We start from the raw sequence: 27528 nt of genomic DNA, 5'->3' as shown, positions 1-27528 counted from the left end.
GATAAGTTGATATTAGGTGAAATGAACCCCAAGATAAGGACTGAAATGTTTTTCCTTTCTTGCTATTGTTTCTAACATATTTATAAGATAATTTTTTGTTGTTTTGTATGTCCCTCCCTCACGGTATAACCCCTGTTTTCACTGAATTTGATATTGGTATAATTTGTGGAGGGGGAAGGGAAAAAACAAATTGTTTAAATTGGGATATAAGTGGACCCAATGCAACAATGAGATGTCCAAGACATTATGTCGAAGAACGAACTTTACAACTCTGGCGCGGGGGTGGGGGGCTAGGAGAAGACGGGTTGGGGGGAAAGATGGGAAGGTATGGTAAGGGAAAACAAAGGAGGAGGCAACAATGCTTGATAAGAAATGTACTCATTGTTTTGATTTGCATTTCTGTGATGGCTAGAGAGGTTCAACATTTCTTCATGTGTCTATAGGCCATCCTTCCTTCGTCTTCAGAGAAGTTTCTCTTTAAGTCTTTAGCCCACATATTTATTGGGCAGTTGTTTCTTTGAAGATTTCTTATTGAGGAATTTAATTTTTGAGTTCCAGGTATATTTTAGATATATTTTAGATCTTCCCCCAATCTGTGGGCTTTATTTTGATGTTGCTAGCTCTGTCCTTTGCCATACAGAAGCTCTGCGATTTCATGCAATCCCATTTGTCCAAACTTTCTTTGGTTTGTTGTGTTTCTGAGTCTCTATTAAGAAAATTTCAGCCTGTGACAAGGAGACCTAGGATTTCTCCTATTCTATCCTGTAATGTTTGTTGTCTGCTTTGACTCCGAGGTCTTTGATCCATTTGGAGCTGATTCTGGTGCAGGTGATATATAAGGATCTAGTTATAGTTTTCTACAAGTGATTAACCACTTTTGCCAGCACCATTTACTGAAGAGGCTGTCTTTCTTTCATTTGATTTTTTTAGCTCCCCTATGGAAGATTAGATGACTAACTGTCTATAGGTTCATTTCTGGGTTTTCAATTCTATTCCATTGGTCCTGAGGTCTGTTCTTGTGCCAGTACCAAGCTGTTTTGATTACTATGGCTTTGTAGTAGAGTTTGAAATTTGGTATTGATATTGCTCCAGCAGTGTTCTTTCTGGTAAGTATCGTTTTTGTTATTCGAACTTGTTTTGTGGAAAAACGAACTTTACAAGTTTGGCCTGGGGGGCGGGGGTCTTGGAGAGTGGGACAGTGGGGGGGGGGGGAGATGGGAAGGGATAGGAAGGGGAAACAAAAGAGGAGGCAACAATGCTTGATAAGAAATGTACTCATTACCTTGCCCATGTAATTGTATTCCGTCTGTTCGATACTTACACAATTTTTCAAAGCGATATATATAGAAATGGGAATATTACATATTAGTTTAGCAATAGCCAGACTTATCCTTTAGGTACATATATCAAATAGAGAAAAGAAATGAAGTTTCCCCTCACAAACTAGCTCCTGACCATTAATTTAGTCAAATAGGCAGAATGCTGAGTTTGAGGGATTCGTTTCTCTTAATACTAGAAAGTCATAATATCTCTAATTAACCCTCAAGAAGCAGGAACTGGGAACTGGCTCAAGTGGCAGAACACCAGCCACCAGTAGAAACAACTGAAGTGAGAGCATGAAATTCATGACCCACTACCTGCATAAGAAAACAGCAAAGAAGCCTGCAGACACCAGCTGCTATGCCAAATCTGAGTCTTTTCTCTATGGGGAACAGGACAGGCTGTTGTATGATTGTTTTTCTCTCTCCACTTACTTCACCCTGGATACTACTTAAAAGAGATTCCTCTTAGTCATTGTATGTTCAGAGTTTGATGGTTCCGCTCTGTCTTTTTTTTCTACAAAAATGCTCTGGAGGTAAGGACCTTTCAGAATATATTTTCTAAAGTGGGACACAATTTTTCTTAATGAATCAAAAGGTTTTCTATTTATGCAAACGGTTTAGTTGTGGGTGCTCCACGTGTTCATTATTGAAATCATATTCAGTGATGGTGCTGAAAAGATGATACGGCTGACCATGTAGATGGTATGGAGATATTATTGGCCTAAATGTAGAATAACCAATTGGTGAGTGGGTGTATGGCTGTTCAGGTTCTATGGGAGCATGTGGAATGAATTATGAAACACCAAATAGATGCTAGCTAGCCAAGTATGGATAAGCATGATGTGGTACTATGTAGTGAATTGTGGAAGAACAGGAAAACATCTTAGATTTCTCAATGGAGTGATCAGGGATATTTCTGTCTCTAAGTTTCTCTCTCTGTTTGTGGTAGGCTGTGGAGCTTGAACTCACGTTGTGGGCTCTGTCTCTGAGCTCTATTTTCAGGAGGTTAATGCTCTTCACTTTGAGTCACAGCTACCCTTCTATTTTTCTGGTGGCTAACTGGAGATAAGAGTCTCATGCACTTTGCTGCCTGACCTGGCATTGAACCATGATGCTCAGATTTACCCTCCTGACTAGGTAGCATTGCCCGCATTACCCACAAGCATCCAGTCATGGAAGAGTTTGGAAACCGATTTTCTAAGAAGTCACGTGAATGACTCATAGCAAAGGTTTGAAGCCTAACTTAAACGTGATAAGAAAAGAATTTTGTCACCCTGAGACAACTGACGGTCCTCGAGTGTTGCTTATTGTTGTTTGGGACCGGTACTCACTCTTGTATCAAGCTATTGAAGTACTACACAATTGTCCTATTGCTCTGAGTCCAGAGATTCAAGTTTGAATAAAATGTTAGCTCGCCATCATGTGTACCTCCCAGAAATTTTACATGACTTCTACATTTCTACTGGTGTTTCAACAACTGTTATAGTTAGACAATTATGGTTTTGTAAATCTGGTTGTAGATATGCTGATATATGCTCATCGTATTGCTTTCCATCCAAAGGTGGTAATAACACTGCCTTCAGCAAGACTGACAATTTCTTGTATTGGAAAATGCCATTATAAATGGAGCTGTTAGAACTAAAGTGGGCTTCTTCTAGTGAGGCAGGAGCAAGAAAACATGTGTGTGTATGTTAGCCCACACATGCACAAGTAGGTAGAAATCTATTTTCATGTCTGTATGTATATGTAAGAAGTTAAACTCGAGTTTCTTCTAACATCTTTTCCTGCACACCATGGTCTTAATCAACCACCACATCAACTGACACATTTCCAAGTGGAATGTGTACCTGGGAATGAAGAAGGTGATTTCATTAACTTGTCAGTGAGTATAAATTACCTACCTAAATGGTATACTAAGTCCTTCATATATCCCCTAACGGGAGAAATACACTAAGTTCCAGTGCTTTATTCCAAATCAGTTATCTTTCAGAGCTTGGGCCACCTACTTGCATCCTCAATTATGTACGCCAGGCAGTGGACACACGGACACAGACACAGACATACACAACACACAGACACACACACAACATTACAGTCACTATTGTATCTTCAATTCTTATCCAGAGAATGGACAACAGCTCAGGATTTGTGGAATCCCCCCTTCGCATTTGTGTTGAGGAGGAGGATAGATCATAGGAAACAGAAGCCAAGACTTCAGAGGCAAATAACTGTATAAACGAGTAGCTTGTAAAAAGCACAGGAGCAGTTTTCTATCCTTAAATACGAAATCCTTCAAAGCTATAGTAAAAAGAAATCCTAGTTGTGATAATAAGGGAATGCAGCATCTCTTCCTTTCTCTGCTTGCCTCCATGAAATTTCATTCAAGTATAAAAAAATAGACTTCTCTCTTACAAAAATGGACACCTGTCACAATGTCTGATTATGTGTGTACTGTTTATTTTCCAATACTTCTTTGACTTTCCCATTTCTAAGTATTTGCATGAGCTCCAGATGACAGAACAGAGAGGCTTCAAGGACCAAGAGATAAGGCTACAGAAAGTTAACAATGACCTAGGATGTTGATGTCAAAATACGTGCAAGAAGGAGGTGGCAGGCAGAGAAGGCCCTGAGAAGCAAAATGATTTGTGCAGAAGGAGAGGACTAGTGACAAATAGGGCATGGATGTGACCTAGGACTGGCTCTTGGAAGCTGAGGCCATAGCAGCGCCTGGGCCTAGCAACTTAGGATTGGACAAACAAGATGTGCTTTGAACTACGTCTACATGTACACATGGTGATATGGGGGAGGGGATTTTTCTTGTGTGAGGAAGCAGTAAAAGGTCATTGGGCCCTGAGAGGTGACCCTGCCTCCTTCACAATGGAATAGAACACGGAACCCTGATAGCAGGCAACTGTACCCGACAGTTGGCTCAAGCCAGCTCACTTGGCCTGCGACTCGCGAACGAGAAAGATGTTCTTGTGTTGTATTCGCGGAAAGCGAGACTCCGGTCTCAGGCAAGAGAGCTATGGGTGCCTCAGCCAAAGCTGCAGACACTGGATCAGTGGCAAGCCACGAAGCCAGCATCTCAGGGGTTTTTCCTACAGGACATCAAGGAACACACGAGGCAACTCAGGCAAGGTATACTCATGAGAGGAAACCCACTTAACCCCAACCTGCCCGCACTAGAAGCTTCTTATGTGCTTTTGCCTACACTGAGATAAGGCTTTCTGTATAGTTTTTCAATCCATTCGATCCCAATTGTTCATTTTGAACTGTGTTCTCATTTCCATGGTTTTCTTTCATTCTTTTTACCACCTTAGTGTGACACTGAGTCAGCCCTGACCCTGAATGTGCCATCCAATATATGGAGCCCGGAGGCAGGCCTTCTGGACACGGTAGTGATGAACCTGGTCCCTGCCTACCAGAAAGGCGATCTCTTCTATGTTGGAGCCTTCCTCCACAATTACAGGCAGTGGGGGACAATGGAGCAAGTGCTGGATATTGTATTTAAAAAGTGAGTGTTTCCCTTTCCAATCCAGGGCTGCTCAGCCCCTCCTGGCCGAGTTGGGGAATACTTGACACCTCTCTGAACCTGTTGATTTTACGGGGGTCTTCTAATGGAGCTTGGCATGAGACAAAGAATTGCACACCCTGGCTAGTTTCTTGGTAGTGGCCTGCCCAGGGCATTTCCCTCAGAAACAACTGGAGACGCAGAAATCAGGGCTCTGATTACAGGCATGTGCCTGTGTCACCCAACTTCTTCCCTCCCCTAGGTGAGGTTCTAGGAAATCACATTTCCCATTAGTAAATAAGATTTCAGTAGCATTAGGAAGCCTGTGAAGTAATGTAGACAGAAGAAAGGCTGGAGGAGGCGGTGGACTGGAGGCTGGATCACTTCTGAGCTGTCACGGAGGGATTATTTTGGCTGATTTATAACCCCTGAAGCAATTATGTTCATGTGTGTGCCAGTTCTGCAACCTGAAATCAGGGCCTGATGCTGTCCCATTGGTGCTCAGGACTAGCACTGCACCAATCGAACTGCAGGGTCAATTCTGGCCTTTTGAGAATTAGAGTGTTTAGACCTTTACAGTAGAGTACTGTCTTCACACTGTGATTGTGAGATTTCATGCTCCTGATCAGCCAGGATTAGAAGCATGAGCCACGGGCACATTTACCTTGGACAGATGCATATCAGCCTGCTAGCAGAATTTTCGCTGAACTGTGTAGCCATGTCTCAATGATGTGTCAGACTTCCTTCCCATCTGGATGAGCCAGTCCCATAGAACCAGAGAGCTGACTTCCTCCTCTCCTCTCATAGGTACAGATTCCGGGGCCATAACTATGAGGAAGAACAAAAAATTAAGAGGTAAGTGGACTGTGGCACCAAGAAAAGCCACCTTCTTTCAAAGTGGACATTTTTGAGGCTTCTGATTCCAAGTGCAGTTGTCTCTTTTGCACACGAATTCGGATTTGAACAAAGGGGCAGAGAGGGGCTTGGGACTTGAATGGAAGGCAGAGGACACAGCTATGGTGTGTTTGTGGACTCTCTGTTGGAAAACAACCTTTTTGTTACCTATCATGATGAGGATTTTGGAGTATTGTCTTTCAGAATCTTCTAGAAGTGGGTTGTGAAGATCAACCTGCTCTCAGGATTCTCTCTTCCCAACATGCCAGTCTGCAAATAGGAGTCCTTGCAGAAAGGGGCTATGGAGGTTCAGGATGGGGAGGACGGGCTCTCACTCTTCTTGTCACCAATCTGCCCACAGCACCCTTTGTTCCATCTTCACTATGTGGATGGACTGCTACCCTGCTGATTTCCGTGAGCGTCAGAACCGAGACACCGTCAAAGAACTGACCCATTATGCCATGTTCCACATGCCCTCCTCGGACCTGGCCCTCCGCCTACACATTCTGCTTGGTGAACTGGAGGAGCCCATGAAGAAGGAGAACAAGAAAAAGAGGAAGAAGTCCCTGTGTAGTCACCTCAGAGCTTGTGAGTAGGGATGGGGCCCTGGCCTCTAGGGGGGGGGTCCTAACTGGCTGAGAGCGCTTGCTCCCACCCAGGTTGGCACAATGTCCTTTTCTGATATTCTCTGCCAGGCAGTGTTTGTGCTATTTGTGAAAATACTCGGGCTTAGCCACTCATGGGAAAGACCCTACCTTCTCATCAGTGTTCAGTCCAAAGTAAACTGCAACTTCCTGCATTAGATCCTCATGGAAATTTATTTCCACGTTAACAGCCAGAGTCCACTCTCAAAATCCTTGACCTCTTTCTGTTCTCAGGTTTTGGTCGCCATAGAGCAGCTTCTCCTGACCTCCAGAGAAAGAAGCCATCGGTGATGTCAGGGGCGGTGATGGATGGAGATCTGGAGCCATCACTGGACTCCACAAAGCATGTGCATGTAGAGGGGTTAGATGCATTTGCAGTGAGGCCCAAAGAGGTGGTGATTCCTGTGGATATGCCACTGGGTCTGAACCCCACAGGGGACACAGATGCACCTGTAGGGACCCTAAAGGAAGTTGGCCCAGATCAGCCCCAAACCAGTCAGAGCAGCACACCTCCTGGTGGGCTGGATAGAGTATCACATGCGGGGTTAATGGAAAATGTCCCCAGCCTGTGTGCAGGGGAACCAATTGGTGAGGCCCAAATATTAGATGCACCTCAGGAAAGTGCATCTGTCCTCACAGAATATGTGGACAAATCTGTCCTGCTGCAGGAGAACCAATCTCCAACTGAGAAATTAGAATCTGCCCCTCCCTGTACTCCAGGAGAAAATCCTGTCTTCTGGGAGGAGGTAGAACCCTCTGAGGACTGGGAGGTGGAATTTGGGCCTGAAGGCCACTTCGAGGCTGACCTAGACTTAGAGCTCCCCTCCCCTCTCCTTGGGTATATCTATATTTTTCTTTTTGTTCTGATAGTTATCAATTGTTATTTGTATTTATTCTTCTAAGTTTATTAAAATGTCTACGTTTATGGTGTACAATTCATGAATCCTAAATACCGTGTTTTTTTCAACCTACAATCTGATACCCCAGACACATGCGTCTTGAGTGGGGGCAAAACACAGAGTGACCTGGAGCTGCCCAAGGGAACCCACTGGATATACAGGAAACTGTTCAATGCACAGGGAGTGCAAGGAACCCAGCCCATGCCTGCATGGGGTGATCGGGCCACTGCTAAAGCTCTAGGACAGAGCAAACCAGATGCCCTTGAAAGTTGTTCTGTCTATTGAGACAAAAGCCAGACTAAAAGTACTGCGTAGGGAACTTTGTTCCAACAGTGAGTTCACGTCTGTATGCACACGCATTGTGCTTTGTGCACATATATAAGAAACTTTCACCTCAAAATGACATAAAAAATCTACTTTGAGGAAAAAGTATTTGAACAAAAACATAGGAAATATATACACTGTAAAGTAAAAGCCATCATCTATAGAAGAAATAAGACTTAACCAGATGGACAAAGACATGGCAGGTGTCATGGCCCTTCTCAATAATTCTAGCTTCAAGAGTGCCCTATCATTCCTCAGGATGATGGTTCAAAGCAGCCCTTCTAGACAAATCTGAAAGACACTTACCCAATGAGCCAGCAAAAGTCAAGAACTCATGGCTCCAGTTGTGTGTTTAAGCACTGAAGAAAAAATAAGCTCAAGGCTCTGAGTTAAAATTCCACTACTAGCACAAAAGATGAAGACATCTAAGGCTTAAAATTTGGGCGATGATAGTTTGTTTGTTTTGGGTATTTTTGGTCAGTCGTGGGGCTTGAACTCTTGGCTTAGACGCTGTCCCTGTGTTCTGCAGCTCTACCACTGGAGGCATAGCGCCACTTCTGGTTTTCTAGTGGTGTATTGGAGGTAAGAGTCTCACAGACTTTCCTGCCTGGGCTGGCTGTGAACCGAGATCCTTAGACCTAAGCCTCCTGAGTAGCTTGAATTACAGGTGTGAGCCACTGCCACCCGGCACACAATGGTAGTTTGAAACCAAGGAAAAGACCAGACTAAAGCTACCAGCACAACTATGTTTATTGCAGCATTATTTACCATAGCTAAGATATGGAACCAACCCAGATGCCCCTCAGTAGATGAACGGATTAAGAAAATGTGGTATATATACACAATGGAATTCTATGCCTTCATCAGAAAGAATGACATTGTCCCATTTGTTAGGAAATGGAAAGACTTGGAAAAAATTATATTAAGTGAAGTAAGCCAGGTGCCAAGATACCTAGGTGCCATGGTTTCCCTTATTTGCAATAACTAGTATATGTCTGAGACATGAAGAAACAGATAAGTTGATATTAGGTGAAATGAACCCCAAGATAAGGACTGAAATGTTTTTCCTTTCTTGCTATTATTTCTAACATATTTATAAGATAATTTTTTGTTGTTTTGTATGTCCCTCCCTCACGGTATAACCCCTGTTTTCACTGAATTTGATATTGGTATAATTTGTGGAGGGGGAAGGGAAAAAACAAATTGTTTAAATTGGGATATAAGTGGACCCAATGCAACAATGAGATGTCCAAGACATTATGTCGAAGAACGAACTTTACAACTCTGGCGCGGGGGTGGGGGGCTAGGAGAAGACGGGTTGGGGGGAAAGATGGGAAGGTATGGTAAGGGAAAACAAAGGAGGAGGCAACAATGCTTGATAAGAAATGTACTCATTGTTTTGATTTGCATTTCTGTGATGGCTAGAGAGGTTCAACATTTCTTCATGTGTCTATAGGCCATCCTTCCTTCGTCTTCAGAGAAGTTTCTCTTTAAGTCTTTAGCCCACATATTTATTGGGCAGTTGTTTCTTTGAAGATTTCTTATTGAGGAATTTAATTTTTTGAGTTCCAGGTATATTTTAGATATATTTTAGATCTTCCCCCAATCTGTGGGCTTTATTTTGATGTTGCTAGCTCTGTCCTTTGCCATACAGAAGCTCTGCAATTTCATGCAATCCCATTTGTCCAAACTTTCTTTGGTTTGTTGTGTTTCTGAGTCTCTATTAAGAAAATTTCAGCCTGTGACAAGGAGACCTAGGATTTCTCCTATTCTATCCTGTAATGTTTTCCGGTTGTCTGCTTTGACTCCGAGGTCTTTGATCCATTTGGAGCTGATTCTGGTGCAGGTGATATATAAGGATCTAGTTATAGTTTTCTACAAGTGATTAACCACTTTTGCCAGCACCATTTACTGAAGAGGCTGTCTTTCTTTCATTTGATTTTTTTAGCTCCCCTATGGAAGATTAGATGACTAACTGTCTATAGGTTCATTTCTGGGTTTTCAATTCTATTCCATTGGTCCTGAGGTCTGTTCTTGTGCCAGTACCAAGCTGTTTTGATTACTATGGCTTTGTAGTAGAGTTTGAAATTTGGTATTGATATTGCTCCAGCAGTGTTCTTTCTGGTAAGTATCGTTTTTGTTATTCGAACTTGTTTTGTGGAAAAACGAACTTTACAAGTTTGGCCTGGGGGGCGGGGGTCTTGGAGAGTGGGACAGTGGGGGGGGGGGGGGAGATGGGAAGGGATAGGAAGGGGAAACAAAAGAGGAGGCAACAATGCTTGATAAGAAATGTACTCATTACCTTGCCCATGTAATTGTATTCCGTCTGTTCGATACTTACACAATTTTTCAAAGCGATATATATAGAAATGGGAATATTACATATTAGTTTAGCAATAGCCAGACTTATCCTTTAGGTACATATATCAAATAGAGAAAAGAAATGAAGTTTCCCCTCACAAACTAGCTCCTGACCATTAATTTAGTCAAATAGGCAGAATGCTGAGTTTGAGGGATTCGTTTCTCTTAATACTAGAAAGTCATAATATCTCTAATTAACCCTCAAGAAGCAGGAACTGGGAACTGGCTCAAGTGGCAGAACACCAGCCACCAGTAGAAACAACTGAAGTGAGAGCATGAAATTCATGACCCACTACCTGCATAAGAAAACAGCAAAGAAGCCTGCAGACACCAGCTGCTATGCCAAATCTGAGTCTTTTCTCTATGGGGAACAGGACAGGCTGTTGTATGATTGTTTTTCTCTCTCCACTTACTTCACCCTGGAAACTACTTAAAAGAGATTCCTCTTAGTCATTGTATGTTCAGAGTTTGATGGTTCCACTCTGTCTTTTTTTTCTACAAAAATGCTCTGGAGGTAAGGACCTTTCAGAATATATTTTCTAAAGTGGGACACAATTTTTCTTAATGAATCAAAAGGTTTTCTATTTATGCAAACGGTTTAGTTGTGGGTGCTCCACGTGTTCATTATTGAAATCATATTCAGTGATGGTGCTGAAAAGATGATACGGCTGACCATGTAGATGGCATGGAGATATTATTGGCCTAAATGTAGAATAACCAATTGGTGAGTGGGTGTATGGCTGTTCAGGTTCTATGGGAGCATGTGGAATGAATTATGAAACACCAAATAGATGCTAGCTAGCCAAGTATGGATAAGCATGATGTGGTACTATGTAGTGAATTGTGGAAGAACAGGAAAACATCTTAGATTTCTCAATGGAGTGATCAGGGATATTTCTGTCTCTAAGTTTCTCTCTCTGTTTGTGGTAGGCTGTGGAGCTTGAACTCACGTTGTGGGCTCTGTCTCTGAGCTCTATTTTCAGGAGGTTAATGCTCTTCACTTTGAGTCACAGCTACCCTTCTATTTTTCTGGTGGCTAACTGGAGATAAGAGACTCATGCACTTTGCTGCCTGACCTGGCATTGAACCATGATGCTCAGATTTACCCTCCTGACTAGGTAGCATTGCCCGCATTACCCACAAGCATCCAGTCATGGAAGAGTTTGGAAACCGATTTTCTAAGAAGTCACGTGAATGACTCATAGCAAAGGTTTGAAGCCTAACTTAAACGTGATAAGAAAAGAATTTTGTCACCCTGAGACAACTGACGGTCCTCGAGTGTTGCTTATTGTTGTTTGGGACCGGTACTCACTCTTGTATCAAGCTATTGAAGTACTACACAATTGTCCTATTGCTCTGAGTCCAGAGATTCAAGTTTGAATAAAATGTTAGCTCGCCATCATGTGTACCTCCCAGAAATTTTACATGACTTCTACATTTCTACTGGTGTTTCAACAACTGTTATAGTTAGACAATTATGGTTTTGTAAATCTGGTTGTAGATATGCTGATATATGCTCATCGTACTGCTTTCCATCCAAAGGTGGTAATAACACTGCCTTCAGCAAGACTGACAATTTCTTGTATTGGAAAATGCCATTATAAATGGAGCTGTTAGAACTAAAGTGGGCTTCTTCTAGTGAGGCAGGAGCAAGAAAACATGTGTGTGTATGTTAGCCCACACATGCACAAGTAGGTAGAAATCTATTTTCATGTCTGTATGTATATGTAAGAAGTTAAACTCGAGTTTCTTCTAACATCTTTTCCTGCACACCATGGTCTTAATCAACCACCACATCAACTGACACATTTCCAAGTGGAATGTGTACCTGGGAATGAAGAAGGTGATTTCATTAACTTGTCAGTGAGTATAAATTACCTACCTAAATGGTATACTAAGTCCTTCATATATCCCCTAACGGGAGAAATACACTAAGTTCCAGTGCTTTATTCCAAATCAGTTATCTTTCAGAGCTTGGGCCACCTACTTGCATCCTCAATTATGTACGCCAGGCAGTGGACACACGGACACAGACACAGACATACACAACACACAGACACACACACAACATTACAGTCACTATTGTATCTTCAATTCTTATCCAGAGAATGGACAACAGCTCAGGATTTGTGGAATCCCCCCTTCGCATTTGTGTTGAGGAGGAGGATAGATCATAGGAAACAGAAGCCAAGACTTCAGAGGCAAATAACTGTATAAACGAGTAGCTTGTAAAAAGCACAGGAGCAGTTTTCTATCCTTAAATACGAAATCCTTCAAAGCTATAGTAAAAAGAAATCCTAGTTGTGATAATAAGGGAATGCAGCATCTCTTCCTTTCTCTGCTTGCCTCCATGAAATTTCATTCAAGTATAAAAAAATAGACTTCTCTCTTACAAAAATGGACACCTGTCACAATGTCTGATTATGTGTGTACTGTTTATTTTCCAATACTTCTTTGACTTTCCCATTTCTAAGTATTTGCATGAGCTCCAGATGACAGAACAGAGAGGCTTCAAGGACCAAGAGATAAGGCTACAGAAAGTTAACAATGACCTAGGATGTTGATGTCAAAATACGTGCAAGAAGGAGGTGGCAGGCAGAGAAGGCCCTGAGAAGCAAAATGATTTGTGCAGAAGGAGAGGACTAGTGACAAATAGGGCATGGATGTGACCTAGGACTGGCTCTTGGAAGCTGAGGCCATAGCAGCGCCTGGGCCTAGCAACTTAGGATTGGACAAACAAGATGTGCTTTGAACTACGTCTACATGTACACATGGTGATATGGGGGAGGGGATTTTTCTTGTGTGAGGAAGCAGTAAAAGGTCATTGGGCCCTGAGAGGTGACCCTGCCTCCTTCACAATGGAATAGAACACGGAACCCTGATAGCAGGCAACTGTACCCGACAGTTGGCTCAAGCCAGCTCACTTGGCCTGCGACTCGCGAACGAGAAAGATGTTCTTGTGTTGTATTCGCGGAAAGCGAGACTCCGGTCTCAGGCAAGAGAGCTATGGGTGCCTCAGCCAAAGCTGCAGACACTGGATCAGTGGCAAGCCACGAAGCCAGCATCTCAGGGGTTTTTCCTACAGGACATCAAGGAACACACGAGGCAACTCAGGCAAGGTATACTCATGAGAGGAAACCCACTTAACCCCAACCTGCCCGCACTAGAAGCTTCTTATGTGCTTTTGCCTACACTGAGATAAGGCTTTCTGTATAGTTTTTCAATCCATTCGATCCCAATTGTTCATTTTGAACTGTGTTCTCATTTCCATGGTTTTCTTTCATTCTTTTTACCACCTTAGTGTGACACTGAGTCAGCCCTGACCCTGAATGTGCCATCCAATATATGGAGCCCGGAGGCAGGCCTTCTGGACACGGTAGTGATGAACCTGGTCCCTGCCTACCAGAAAGGCGATCTCTTCTATGTTGGAGCCTTCCTCCACAATTACAGGCAGTGGGGGACAATGGAGCAAGTGCTGGATATTGTATTTAAAAAGTGAGTGTTTCCCTTTCCAATCCAGGGCTGCTCAGCCCCTCCTGGCCGAGTTGGGGAATACTTGACACCTCTCTGAACCTGTTGATTTTACGGGGGTCTTCTAATGGAGCTTGGCATGAGACAAAGAATTGCACACCCTGGCTAGTTTCTTGGTAGTGGCCTGCCCAGGGCATTTCCCTCAGAAACTACTGGAGACGCAGAAATCAGGGCTCTGATTACAGGCATGTGCCTGTGTCACCCAACTTCTTCCCTCCCCTAGGTGAGGTTCTAGGAAATCACATTTCCCATTAGTAAATAAGATTTCAGTAGCATTAGGAAGCCTGTGAAGTAATGTAGACAGAAGAAAGGCTGGAGGAGGCGGTGGACTGGAGGCTGGATCACTTCTGAGCTGTCACGGAGGGATTATTTTGGCTGATTTATAACCCCTGAAGCAATTATGTTCATGTGTGTGCCAGTTCTGCAACCTGAAATCAGGGCCTGATGCTGTCCCATTGGTGCTCAGGACTAGCACTGCACCAATCGAACTGCAGGGTCAATTCTGGCCTTTTGAGAATTAGAGTGTTTAGACCTTTACAGTAGAGTACTGTCTTCACACTGTGATTGTGAGATTTCATGCTCCTGATCAGCCAGGATTAGAAGCATGAGCCACGGGCACATTTACCTTGGACAGATGCATATCAGCCTGCTAGCAGAATTTTCGCTGAACTGTGTAGCCATGTCTCAATGATGTGTCAGACTTCCTTCCCATCTGGATGAGCCAGTCCCATAGAACCAGAGAGCTGACTTCCTCCTCTCCTCTCATAGGTACAGATTCCGGGGCCATAACTATGAGGAAGAACAAAAAATTAAGAGGTAAGTGGACTGTGGCACCAAGAAAAGCCACCTTCTTTCAAAGTGGACATTTTTGAGGCTTCTGATTCCAAGTGCAGTTGTCTCTTTTGCACACGAATTCGGATTTGAACAAAGGGGCAGAGAGGGGCTTGGGACTTGAATGGAAGGCAGAGGACACAGCTATGGTGTGTTTGTGGACTCTCTGTTGGAAAACAACCTTTTTGTTACCTATCATGATGAGGATTTTGGAGTATTGTCTTTCAGAATCTTCTAGAAGTGGGTTGTGAAGATCAACCTGCTCTCAGGATTCTCTCTTCCCAACATGCCAGTCTGCAAATAGGAGTCCTTGCAGAAAGGGGCTATGGAGGTTCAGGATGGGGAGGACGGGCTCTCACTCTTCTTGTCACCAATCTGCCCACAGCACCCTTTGTTCCATCTTCACTATGTGGATGGACTGCTACCCTGCTGATTTCCGTGAGCGTCAGAACCGAGACACCGTCAAAGAACTGACCCATTATGCCATGTTCCACATGCCCTCCTCGGACCTGGCCCTCCGCCTACACATTCTGCTTGGTGAACTGGAGGAGCCCATGAAGAAGGAGAACAAGAAAAAGAGGAAGAAGTCCCTGTGTAGTCACCTCAGAGCTTGTGAGTAGGGATGGAGCCCTGGCCTCTAGGGGGGGTCCTAACTGGCTGAGAGCGCTTGCTCCCACCCAGGTTGGCAGAATGTCCTTTTCTGATATTCTCTGCCAGGCAGTGTTTGTGCTATTTTTGAAAATACTTGGACTTCGCCACTCATGGCAAAGACCCTACCTTCTCATCAGTGTTCAGTCCAAAGTAAACTGCAACTTCCTGCATTAGATCCTCATGGATGTTTATTTCCACTTTAACAGCCAGAGTCCACTCTCAAAATGCTTGACCTCTTTCTGTTCTCAGGTTTTGACCGCCATAGAGCAGCTTCTCCTGACCTCCAGAGAAAGAAGCCATCGGTGATGTCAGGGGCGGTGATGGATGGAGATCTGGAGCCATCACTGGACTCCACAAAGCATGTGCATGTAGAGGGGTTAGATGCATTTGCAGTGAGGCCCAAAGAGGTGGTGATTCCTGTGGATATGCCACTGGGTCTGAACCCCACAGGGGACACAGATGCACCTGTAGGGACCCTAAAGGAAGTTGGCCCAGATCAGCCCCAAACCAGTCAGAGCAGCACACCTCCTGGTGGGCTGGATAGAGTATCACATGCGGGGTTAATGGAAAATGTCCCCAGCCTGTGTGCAGGGGAACCAATTGGTGAGGCCCAAATATTAGATGCACCTCAGGAAAGTGCATCTGTCCTCACAGAATATGTGGACAAATCTGTCCTGCTGCAGGAGAACCAATCTCCAACTGAGAAATTAGAATCTGCCCCTCCCTGTACTCCAGGAGAAAATCCTGTCTTCTGGGAGGAGGTAGAACCCAATGAGGACTGGGAGGTGGAATTTGGGCCTGAAGGCCACTTCGAGGCCGACCTAGACTTAGAGCTCCCCTCCCCTCTCCTTGGGTATATCTATATTTTTCTTTTTGTTCTGATAGTTATCAATTGTTATTTGTATTTATTCTTCTAAGTTTATTAAAATGTCTACGTTTATGGTGTACAATTCATGAATCCTAAATACCGTGTTTTTTTCAACCTACAATCTGATACCCCAGACACATGCGTCTTGAGTGGGGGCAAAACACAGAGTGACCTGGAGCTGCCCAAGGGAACCCACTGGATATACAGGAAACTGTTCAATGCACAGGGAGTGCAAGGAACCCAGCCCATGCCTGCATGGGGTGATCGGGCCACTGCTAAAGCTCTAGGACAGAGCAAACCAGATGCCCTTGAAAGTTGTTCTGTCTATTGAGACAAAAGCCAGACTAAAAGTACTGCGTAGGGAACTTTGTTCCAACAGTGAGTTCACGTCTGTATGCACACGCATTGTGCTTTGTGCACATATATAAGAAACTTTCACCTCAAAATGACATAAAAAATCTACTTTGAGGAAAAAGTATTTGAACAAAAACATAGGAAATATATACACTGTAAAGTAAAAGCCATCATCTATAGAAGAAATAAGACTTAACCAGATGGACAAAGACATGGCAGGTGTCATGGCCCTTCTCAATAATTCTAGCTTCAAGAGTGCCCTATCATTCCTCAGGATGATGGTTCAAAGCAGCCCTTCTAGACAAATCTGAAAGACACTTACCCAATGAGCCAGCAAAAGTCAAGAACTCATGGCTCCAGTTGTGTGTTTAAGCACTGAAGAAAAAATAAGCTCAAGGCTCTGAGTTAAAATTCCACTACTAGCACAAAAGATGAAGACATCTAAGGCTTAAAATTTGGGCGATGATAGTTTGTTTGTTTTGGGTATTTTTGGTCAGTCGTGGGGCTTGAACTCTTGGCTTAGACGCTGTCCCTGTGTTCTGCAGCTCTACCACTGGAGGCATAGCGCCACTTCTGGTTTTCTAGTGGTGTATTGGAGGTAAGAGTCTCACAGACTTTCCTGCCTGGGCTGGCTGTGAACCGAGATCCTTAGACCTAAGCCTCCTGAGTAGCTTGAATTACAGGTGTGAGCCACTGCCACCCGGCACACAATGGTAGTTTGAAACCAAGGAAAAGACCAGACTAAAGCTACCAGCACAACTATGTTTATTGCAGCATTATTTACCATAGCTAAGATATGGAACCAACCCAGATGCCCCTCAGTAGATGAACGGATTAAGAAAATGTGGTATATATACACAATGGAATTCTATGCCTTCATCAGAAAGAATGACATTGTCCCATTTGTTAGGAAATGGAAAGACTTGGAAAAAATTATATTAAGTGAAGTAAGCCAGGTGCCAAGATACCTAGGTGCCATGGTTTCCCTTATTTGCAATAACTAGTATATGTCTGAGACATGAAGAAACAGATAAGTTGATATTAGGTGAAATGAACCCCAAGATAAGGACTGAAATGTTTTTCCTTTCTTGCTATTGTTTCTAACATATTTATAAGATAATTTTTTGTTGTTTTGTATGTCCCTTCCTCACGGTATAACCCCTGTTTTCACTGAATTTGATATTGGTATAATTTGTGGAGGGGGAAGGGAAAAAACAAATTGTTTAAATTGGGATATAGGTGGACCCAATGCAACAATGAGATGTCCAAGACATTATGTCGAAGAACGAACTTTACAACTCTGGCGCGGGGGTGGGGGGCTAGGAGAAGACGGGTTGGGGGGGAAGATGGGAAGGTATGGTAAGGGAAAACAAAGGAGGAGGCAACAATGCTTGATAAGAAATGTACTCATTGTTTTGATTTGCATTTCTGTGATGGCTAGAGAGGTTCAACATTTCTTCATGTGTCTATAGGCCATCCTTCCTTCGTCTTCAGAGAAGTTTCTCTTTAAGTCTTTAGCCCACATATTTATTGGGCAGTTGTTTCTTTGAAGATTTCTTATTGAGGAATTTAATTTTTGAGTTCCAGGTATATTTTAGATATATTTTAGATCTTCCCCCAATCTGTGGGCTTTATTTTGATGTTGCTAGCTCTGTCCTTTGCCATACAGAAGCTCTGCGATTTCATGCAATCCCATTTGTCCAAACTTTCTTTGGTTTGTTGTGTTTCTGAGTCTCTATTAAGAAAATTTCAGCCTGTGACAAGGAGACCTAGGATTTCTCCTATTCTATCCTGTAATGTTTTCCGGTTGTCTGCTTTGACTCCGAGGTCTTTGATCCATTTGGAGCTGATTCTGGTGCAGGTGATATATAAGGATCTAGTTATAGTTTTCTACAAGTGATTAACCACTTTTGCCAGCACCATTTACTGAAGAGGCTGTCTTTCTTTCATTTGATTTTTTTAGCTCCCCTATGGAAGATTAGATGACTAACTGTCTATAGGTTCATTTCTGGGTTTTCAATTCTATTCCATTGGTCCTGAGGTCTGTTCTTGTGCCAGTACCAAGCTGTTTTGATTACTATGGCTTTGTAGTAGAGTTTGAAATTTGGTATTGATATTGCTCCAGCAGTGTTCTTTCTGGTAAGTATCGTTTTTGTTATTCGAACTTGTTTTGTGGAAAAACGAACTTTACAAGTTTGGCCTGGGGGGCGGGGGTCTTGGAGAGTGGGACAGTGGGGGGGGGGAGATGGGAAGGGATAGGAAGGGGAAACAAAAGAGGAGGCAACAATGCTTGATAAGAAATGTACTCATTACCTTGCCCATGTAATTGTATTCCGTCTGTTCGATACTTACACAATTTTTCAAAGCGATATATATAGAAATGGGAATATTACATATTAGTTTAGCAATAGCCAGACTTATCCTTTAGGTACATATATCAAATAGAGAAAAGAAATGAAGTTTCCCCTCACAAACTAGCTCCTGACCATTAATTTAGTCAAATAGGCAGAATGCTGAGTTTGAGGGATTCGTTTCTCTTAATACTAGAAAGTCATAATATCTCTAATTAACCCTCAAGAAGCAGGAACTGGGAACTGGCTCAAGTGGCAGAACACCAGCCACCAGTAGAAACAACTGAAGTGAGAGCATGAAATTCATGACCCACTACCTGCATAAGAAAACAGCAAAGAAGCCTGCAGACACCAGCTGCTATGCCAAATCTGAGTCTTTTCTCTATGGGGAACAGGACAGGCTGTTGTATGATTGTTTTTCTCTCTCCACTTACTTCACCCTGGAAACTACTTAAAAGAGATTCCTCTTAGTCATTGTATGTTCAGAGTTTGATGGTTCCACTCTGTCTTTTTTTTCTACAAAAATGCTCTGGAGGTAAGGACCTTTCAGAATATATTTTCTAAAGTGGGACACAATTTTTCTTAATGAATCAAAAGGTTTTCTATTTATGCAAACGGTTTAGTTGTGGGTGCTCCACGTGTTCATTATTGAAATCATATTCAGTGATGGTGCTGAAAAGATGATACGGCTGACCATGTAGATGGCATGGAGATATTATTGGCCTAAATGTAGAATAACCAATTGGTGAGTGGGTGTATGGCTGTTCAGGTTCTATGGGAGCATGTGGAATGAATTATGAAACACCAAATAGATGCTAGCTAGCCAAGTATGGATAAGCATGATGTGGTACTATGTAGTGAATTGTGGAAGAACAGGAAAACATCTTAGATTTCTCAATGGAGTGATCAGGGATATTTCTGTCTCTAAGTTTCTCTCTCTGTTTGTGGTAGGCTGTGGAGCTTGAACTCACGTTGTGGGCTCTGTCTCTGAGCTCTATTTTCAGGAGGTTAATGCTCTTCACTTTGAGTCACAGCTACCCTTCTATTTTTCTGGTGGCTAACTGGAGATAAGAGACTCATGCACTTTGCTGCCTGACCTGGCATTGAACCATGATGCTCAGATTTACCCTCCTGACTAGGTAGCATTGCCCGCATTACCCACAAGCATCCAGTCATGGAAGAGTTTGGAAACTGATTTTCTAAGAAGTCACGTGAATGACTCATAGCAAAGGTTTGAAGCCTAACTTAAACGTGATAAGAAAAGAATTTTGTCACCCTGAGACAACTGACGGTCCTCGAGTGTTGCTTATTGTTGTTTGGGACCGGTACTCACTCTTGTATCAAGCTATTGAAGTACTACACAATTGTCCTATATGCTCTGAGTCCAGAGATTCAAGTTTGTATAAAATGTTAGCTCGCCATCATGTGTACCTCCCAGAAATTTTACATGACTTCTACATTTCTACTGGTGTTTCAACAACTGTTATAGTTAGACAATTATGGTTTTGTAAATCTGGTTGTAGATATGCTGATATATGCTCATCGTATTGCTTTCCATCCAAAGGTGGTAATAACACTGCCTTCAGCAAGACTGACAATTTCTTGTATTGGAAAATGCCATTATAAATGGAGCTGTTAGAACTAAAGTGGGCTTCTTCTAGTGAGGCAGGAGCAAGAAAACATGTGTGTGTATGTTAGCCCACATATGCACAATTAGGTAGAAATCTATTTTCATGTCTGTATGTATATGTAAGAAGTTAAACTCGAGTTTCTTCTAACATCTTTTCCTGCACACCATGGTCTTAATCAACCACCACATCAACTGACACATTTCCAAGTGGAATGTGTACCTGGGAATGAAGAAGGTGATTTCATTTACTTGTCAGTGAGCATAAATTACCTATATAAATGGTATACTAAGTCCTTCATATATCCCCTAACGGGAGAAATACACTAAGTTCCAGTGCTTTATTCCAAATCAGTTATCTTTCAGAGCTTGGGCCACCTACTTGCATCCTCAATTATGTAGGCCAGGCAATGGACACACGGACACAGACACAGACATACACAACACACAGACACACACACAACATTACAGTCACTATTGTATCTTCAATTCTTATCCAGAGAATGAACAACAGCTCAGGATTTGTGGAATCCCCCCTTCGCATTTGTGTTGAGGAGGAGGATAGATCATAGGAAACAGAAGCCGAGACTTCAGAGGCAAATAACTGTATAAACGAATAGCTTGTAAAAAGCACAGGAGCAGTTTTCTATCCTTAAATACGAAATCCTTCAAAGCTATAGTAAAAAGAAATCCTAGTTGTGATAATAAGGGAATGCAGCATCTCTTCCTTTCTCTGCTTGCCTCCATGAAATTTCATTCAAGTATAAAAAAATAGACTTCTCTCTTACAAAAATGGACACCTGTCACAATGTCTGATTATGTGTGTACTGTTTATTTTCCAATACTTCTTTGACTTTCCCATTTCTAAGTATTTGCATGAGCTCCAGATGACAGAACAGAGAGGCTTCAAGGACCAAGAGATAAGGCTACAGAAAGTTAACAATGACCTAGGATGTTGATGTCAAAATACGTGCAAGAAGGAGGTGGCAGGCAGAGAAGGCCCTGAGAAGCAAAATGATTTGTGCAGAAGGAGAGGACTAGTGACAAATAGGGCATGGATGTGACCTAGGACTGGCTCTTGGAAGCTGAGGCCATAGCAGCGCCTGGGCCTAGCAACTTAGGATTGGACAAACAAGATGTGCTTTGAACTACGTCTACATGTACACATGGTGATATGGGGGAGGGGATTTTTCTTGTGTGAGGAAGCAGTAAAAGGTCATTGGGCCCTGAGAGGTGACCCTGCCTCCTTCACAATGGAATAGAACACGGAACCCTGATAGCAGGCAACTGTACCCGACAGTTGGCTCAAGCCAGCTCACTTGGCCTGCGACTCGCGAACGAGAAAGATGTTCTTGTGTTGTATTCGCGGAAAGCGAGACTCCGGTCTCAGGCAAGAGAGCTATGGGTGCCTCAGCCAAAGCTGCAGACACTGGATCAGTGGCAAGCCACGAAGCCAGCATCTCAGGGGTTTTTCCTACAGGACATCAAGGAACACACGAGGCAACTCAGGCAAGGTATACTCATGAGAGGAAACCCACTTAACCCCAACCTGCCCGCACTAGAAGCTTCTTATGTGCTTTTGCCTACACTGAGATAAGGCTTTCTGTATAGTTTTTCAATCCATTCGATCCCAATTGTTCATTTTGAACTGTGTTCTCATTTCCATGGTTTTCTTTCATTCTTTTTACCACCTTAGTGTGACACTGAGTCAGCCCTGACCCTGAATGTGCCATCCAATATATGGAGCCCGGAGGCAGGCCTTCTGGACACGGTAGTGATGAACCTGGTCCCTGCCTACCAGAAAGGCGATCTCTTCTATGTTGGAGCCTTCCTCCACAATTACAGGCAGTGGGGGACAATGGAGCAAGTGCTGGATATTGTATTTAAAAAGTGAGTGTTTCCCTTTCCAATCCAGGGCTGCTCAGCCCCTCCTGGCCGAGTTGGGGAATACTTGACACCTCTCTGAACCTGTTGATTTTACGGGGGTCTTCTAATGGAGCTTGGCATGAGACAAAGAATTGCACACCCTGGCTAGTTTCTTGGTAGTGGCCTGCCCAGGGCATTTCCCTCAGAAACTACTGGAGACGCAGAAATCAGGGCTCTGATTACAGGCATGTGCCTGTGTCACCCAACTTCTTCCCTCCCCTAGGTGAGGTTCTAGGAAATCACATTTCCCATTAGTAAATAAGATTTCAGTAGCATTAGGAAGCCTGTGAAGTAATGTAGACAGAAGAAAGGCTGGAGGAGGCGGTGGACTGGAGGCTGGATCACTTCTGAGCTGTCACGGAGGGATTATTTTGGCTGATTTATAACCCCTGAAGCAATTATGTTCATGTGTGTGCCAGTTCTGCAACCTGAAATCAGGGCCTGATGCTGTCCCATTGGTGCTCAGGACTAGCACTGCACCAATCGAACTGCAGGGTCAATTCTGGCCTTTTGAGAATTAGAGTGTTTAGACCTTTACAGTAGAGTACTGTCTTCACACTGTGATTGTGAGATTTCATGCTCCTGATCAGCCAGGATTAGAAGCATGAGCCACGGGCACATTTACCTTGGACAGATGCATATCAGCCTGCTAGCAGAATTTTCGCTGAACTGTGTAGCCATGTCTCAATGATGTGTCAGACTTCCTTCCCATCTGGATGAGCCAGTCCCATAGAACCAGAGAGCTGACTTCCTCCTCTCCTCTCATAGGTACAGATTCCGGGGCCATAACTATGAGGAAGAACAAAAAATTAAGAGGTAAGTGGACTGTGGCACCAAGAAAAGCCACCTTCTTTCAAAGTGGACATTTTTGAGGCTTCTGATTCCAAGTGCAGTTGTCTCTTTTGCACACGAATTCGGATTTGAACAAAGGGGCAGAGAGGGGCTTGGGACTTGAATGGAAGGCAGAGGACACAGCTATGGTGTGTTTGTGGACTCTCTGTTGGAAAACAACCTTTTTGTTACCTATCATGATGAGGATTTTGGAGTATTGTCTTTCAGAATCTTCTAGAAGTGGGTTGTGAAGATCAACCTGCTCTCAGGATTCTCTCTTCCCAACATGCCAGTCTGCAAATAGGAGTCCTTGCAGAAAGGGGCTATGGAGGTTCAGGATGGGGAGGACGGGCTCTCACTCTTCTTGTCACCAATCTGCCCACAGCACCCTTTGTTCCATCTTCACTATGTGGATGGACTGCTACCCTGCTGATTTCCGTGAGCGTCAGAACCGAGACACCGTCAAAGAACTGACCCATTATGCCATGTTCCACATGCCCTCCTCGGACCTGGCCCTCCGCCTACACATTCTGCTTGGTGAACTGGAGGAGCCCATGAAGAAGGAGAACAAGAAAAAGAGGAAGAAGTCCCTGTGTAGTCACCTCAGAGCTTGTGAGTAGGGATGGAGCCCTGGCCTCTAGGGGGGGTCCTAACTGGCTGAGAGCGCTTGCTCCCACCCAGGTTGGCAGAATGTCCTTTTCTGATATTCTCTGCCAGGCAGTGTTTGTGCTATTTTTGAAAATACTTGGACTTCGCCACTCATGGCAAAGACCCTACCTTCTCATCAGTGTTCAGTCCAAAGTAAACTGCAACTTCCTGCATTAGATCCTCATGGATGTTTATTTCCACTTTAACAGCCAGAGTCCACTCTCAAAATGCTTGACCTCTTTCTGTTCTCAGGTTTTGACCGCCATAGAGCAGCTTCTCCTGACCTCCAGAGAAAGAAGCCATCGGTGATGTCAGGGGCGGTGATGGATGGAGATCTGGAGCCATCACTGGACTCCACAAAGCATGTGCATGTAGAGGGGTTAGATGCATTTGCAGTGAGGCCCAAAGAGGTGGTGATTCCTGTGGATATGCCACTGGGTCTGAACCCCACAGGGGACACAGATGCACCTGTAGGGACCCTAAAGGAAGTTGGCCCAGATCAGCCCCAAACCAGTCAGAGCAGCACACCTCCTGGTGGGCTGGATAGAGTATCACATGCGGGGTTAATGGAAAATGTCCCCAGCCTGTGTGCAGGGGAACCAATTGGTGAGGCCCAAATATTAGATGCACCTCAGGAAAGTGCATCTGTCCTCACAGAATATGTGGACAAATCTGTCCTGCTGCAGGAGAACCAATCTCCAACTGAGAAATTAGAATCTGCCCCTCCCTGTACTCCAGGAGAAAATCCTGTCTTCTGGGAGGAGGTAGAACCCAATGAGGACTGGGAGGTGGAATTTGGGCCTGAAGGCCACTTCGAGGCCGACCTAGACTTAGAGCTCCCCTCCCCTCTCCTTGGGTATATCTATATTTTTCTTTTTGTTCTGATAGTTATCAATTGTTATTTGTATTTATTCTTCTAAGTTTATTAAAATGTCTACGTTTATGGTGTACAATTCATGAATCCTAAATACCGTGTTTTTTTCAACCTACAATCTGATACCCCAGACACATGCGTCTTGAGTGGGGGCAAAACACAGAGTGACCTGGAGCTGCCCAAGGGAACCCACTGGATATACAGGAAACTGTTCAATGCACAGGGAGTGCAAGGAACCCAGCCCATGCCTGCATGGGGTGATCGGGCCACTGCTAAAGCTCTAGGACAGAGCAAACCAGATGCCCTTGAAAGTTGTTCTGTCTATTGAGACAAAAGCCAGACTAAAAGTACTGCGTAGGGAACTTTGTTCCAACAGTGAGTTCACGTCTGTATGCACACGCATTGTGCTTTGTGCACATATATAAGAAACTTTCACCTCAAAATGACATAAAAAATCTACTTTGAGGAAAAAGTATTTGAACAAAAACATAGGAAATATATACACTGTAAAGTAAAAGCCATCATCTATAGAAGAAATAAGACTTAACCAGATGGACAAAGACATGGCAGGTGTCATGGCCCTTCTCAATAATTCTAGCTTCAAGAGTGCCCTATCATTCCTCAGGATGATGGTTCAAAGCAGCCCTTCTAGACAAATCTGAAAGACACTTACCCAATGAGCCAGCAAAAGTCAAGAACTCATGGCTCCAGTTGTGTGTTTAAGCACTGAAGAAAAAATAAGCTCAAGGCTCTGAGTTAAAATTCCACTACTAGCACAAAAGATGAAGACATCTAAGGCTTAAAATTTGGGCGATGATAGTTTGTTTGTTTTGGGTATTTTTGGTCAGTCGTGGGGCTTGAACTCTTGGCTTAGACGCTGTCCCTGTGTTCTGCAGCTCTACCACTGGAGGCATAGCGCCACTTCTGGTTTTCTAGTGGTGTATTGGAGGTAAGAGTCTCACAGACTTTCCTGCCTGGGCTGGCTGTGAACCGAGATCCTTAGACCTAAGCCTCCTGAGTAGCTTGAATTACAGGTGTGAGCCACTGCCACCCGGCACACAATGGTAGTTTGAAACCAAGGAAAAGACCAGACTAAAGCTACCAGCACAACTATGTTTATTGCAGCATTATTTACCATAGCTAAGATATGGAACCAACCCAGATGCCCCTCAGTAGATGAACGGATTAAGAAAATGTGGTATATATACACAATGGAATTCTATGCCTTCATCAGAAAGAATGACATTGTCCCATTTGTTAGGAAATGGAAAGACTTGGAAAAAATTATATTAAGTGAAGTAAGCCAGGTGCCAAGATACCTAGGTGCCATGGTTTCCCTTATTTGCAATAACTAGTATATGTCTGAGACATGAAGAAACAGATAAGTTGATATTAGGTGAAATGAACCCCAAGATAAGGACTGAAATGTTTTTCCTTTCTTGCTATTGTTTCTAACATATTTATAAGATAATTTTTTGTTGTTTTGTATGTCCCTTCCTCACGGTATAACCCCTGTTTTCACTGAATTTGATATTGGTATAATTTGTGGAGGGGGAAGGGAAAAAACAAATTGTTTAAATTGGGATATAGGTGGACCCAATGCAACAATGAGATGTCCAAGACATTATGTCGAAGAACGAACTTTACAACTCTGGCGCGGGGGTGGGGGGCTAGGAGAAGACGGGTTGGGGGGGAAGATGGGAAGGTATGGTAAGGGAAAACAAAGGAGGAGGCAACAATGCTTGATAAGAAATGTACTCATTGTTTTGATTTGCATTTCTGTGATGGCTAGAGAGGTTCAACATTTCTTCATGTGTCTATAGGCCATCCTTCCTTCGTCTTCAGAGAAGTTTCTCTTTAAGTCTTTAGCCCACATATTTATTGGGCAGTTGTTTCTTTGAAGATTTCTTATTGAGGAATTTAATTTTTTGAGTTCCAGGTATATTTTAGATATATTTTAGATCTTCCCCCAATCTGTGGGCTTTATTTTGATGTTGCTAGCTCTGTCCTTTGCCATACAGAAGCTCTGCGATTTCATGCAATCCCATTTGTCCAAACTTTCTTTGGTTTGTTGTGTTTCTGAGTCTCTATTAAGAAAATTTCAGCCTGTGACAAGGAGACCTAGGATTTCTCCTATTCTATCCTGTAATGTTTTCCGGTTGTCTGCTTTGACTCCGAGGTCTTTGATCCATTTGGAGCTGATTCTGGTGCAGGTGATATATAAGGATCTAGTTATAGTTTTCTACAAGTGATTAACCACTTTTGCCAGCACCATTTACTGAAGAGGCTGTCTTTCTTTCATTTGATTTTTTTAGCTCCCCTATGGAAGATTAGATGACTAACTGTCTATAGGTTCATTTCTGGGTTTTCAATTCTATTCCATTGGTCCTGAGGTCTGTTCTTGTGCCAGTACCAAGCTGTTTTGATTACTATGGCTTTGTAGTAGAGTTTGAAATTTGGTATTGATATTGCTCCAGCAGTGTTCTTTCTGGTAAGTATCGTTTTTGTTATTCGAACTTGTTTTGTGGAAAAACGAACTTTACAAGTTTGGCCTGGGGGGCGGGGGTCTTGGAGAGTGGGACAGTGGGGGGGGGGAGATGGGAAGGGATAGGAAGGGGAAACAAAAGAGGAGGCAACAATGCTTGATAAGAAATGTACTCATTACCTTGCCCATGTAATTGTATTCCGTCTGTTCGATACTTACACAATTTTTCAAAGCGATATATATAGAAATGGGAATATTACATATTAGTTTAGCAATAGCCAGACTTATCCTTTAGGTACATATATCAAATAGAGAAAAGAAATGAAGTTTCCCCTCACAAACTAGCTCCTGACCATTAATTTAGTCAAATAGGCAGAATGCTGAGTTTGAGGGATTCGTTTCTCTTAATACTAGAAAGTCATAATATCTCTAATTAACCCTCAAGAAGCAGGAACTGGGAACTGGCTCAAGTGGCAGAACACCAGCCACCAGTAGAAACAACTGAAGTGAGAGCATGAAATTCATGACCCACTACCTGCATAAGAAAACAGCAAAGAAGCCTGCAGACACCAGCTGCTATGCCAAATCTGAGTCTT

The 27528-nt window shown here is 43.3% G+C and overlaps 3 protein-coding genes across 3 annotated transcripts; all 3 read left to right on the top strand.

Annotated features, from left to right (window-relative positions):
* The first annotated feature begins 4239 nt into the window (after positions 1 to 4239).
* LOC138842144 (uncharacterized) lies at positions 4240 to 10734 on the top strand. Its single transcript, XM_070043381.1, has 6 exons — positions 4240 to 4460; positions 4643 to 4836; positions 5641 to 5688; positions 6089 to 6315; positions 6606 to 7209; positions 10704 to 10734. Exons 1-6 carry the CDS (start codon positions 4293 to 4295, stop codon positions 10732 to 10734), a joined length of 1272 nt encoding a protein of 423 aa, XP_069899482.1. The 5' UTR covers positions 4240 to 4292.
* Positions 10735 to 12853: 2119 nt separating this feature from the next.
* LOC138841976 (uncharacterized) lies at positions 12854 to 15942 on the top strand. The gene is made up of 5 exons (XM_070043056.1): positions 12854 to 13074; positions 13257 to 13450; positions 14255 to 14302; positions 14703 to 14929; positions 15218 to 15942. The coding sequence occupies exons 1-5, from the start codon at positions 12907 to 12909 to the stop codon at positions 15883 to 15885; spliced, it is 1305 nt and encodes a 434-aa protein (XP_069899157.1). The 5' UTR covers positions 12854 to 12906; the 3' UTR covers positions 15886 to 15942.
* A 5519-nt stretch (positions 15943 to 21461) lies between these two features.
* On the top strand, positions 21462 to 24550 carry LOC138841975 (uncharacterized). The gene is made up of 5 exons (XM_070043054.1): positions 21462 to 21682; positions 21865 to 22058; positions 22863 to 22910; positions 23311 to 23537; positions 23826 to 24550. Exons 1-5 carry the CDS (start codon positions 21515 to 21517, stop codon positions 24491 to 24493), a joined length of 1305 nt encoding a protein of 434 aa, XP_069899155.1. The 5' UTR covers positions 21462 to 21514; the 3' UTR covers positions 24494 to 24550.
* The last annotated feature ends 2978 nt before the right edge of the window (positions 24551 to 27528 follow it).

Source organism: Dipodomys merriami, unplaced genomic scaffold, assembly GCF_024711535.1.
Source record: "Dipodomys merriami isolate MVZ:Mamm:240054 unplaced genomic scaffold, mDipMer1.0.p SCAF_33, whole genome shotgun sequence".
Taxonomy (NCBI): Eukaryota; Metazoa; Chordata; class Mammalia; order Rodentia; family Heteromyidae; genus Dipodomys; species Dipodomys merriami.
This window is presented reverse-complemented; position numbering and strand designations above follow the sequence as displayed.

Bases quoted from the DNA above. Each gene is read 5' to 3' on its own strand.
- LOC138841976 (XM_070043056.1), top strand. From the start codon at position 12,907: ATGTTCTTGTGTTGTATTCGCGGAAAGCGAGACTCCGGTCTCAGGCAA. The intron at 13,075-13,256 runs GTATACTCATGA...TTACCACCTTAG, and splicing joins CACGAGGCAACTCAGGCAAG to TGTGACACTGAGTCAGCCCT. The intron at 14,930-15,217 runs GTGAGTAGGGAT...TTCTGTTCTCAG, and splicing joins GTGTAGTCACCTCAGAGCTT to GTTTTGACCGCCATAGAGCA.
- LOC138841975 (XM_070043054.1), top strand. From the start codon at position 21,515: ATGTTCTTGTGTTGTATTCGCGGAAAGCGAGACTCCGGTCTCAGGCAA. The intron at 22,059-22,862 runs GTGAGTGTTTCC...CTCCTCTCATAG, and splicing joins CTGGATATTGTATTTAAAAA to GTACAGATTCCGGGGCCATA. The intron at 23,538-23,825 runs GTGAGTAGGGAT...TTCTGTTCTCAG, and splicing joins GTGTAGTCACCTCAGAGCTT to GTTTTGACCGCCATAGAGCA.
- LOC138842144 (XM_070043381.1), top strand. From the start codon at position 4,293: ATGTTCTTGTGTTGTATTCGCGGAAAGCGAGACTCCGGTCTCAGGCAA. The intron at 5,689-6,088 runs GTAAGTGGACTG...ATCTGCCCACAG, and splicing joins GAAGAACAAAAAATTAAGAG to CACCCTTTGTTCCATCTTCA. The intron at 6,316-6,605 runs GTGAGTAGGGAT...TTCTGTTCTCAG, and splicing joins GTGTAGTCACCTCAGAGCTT to GTTTTGGTCGCCATAGAGCA.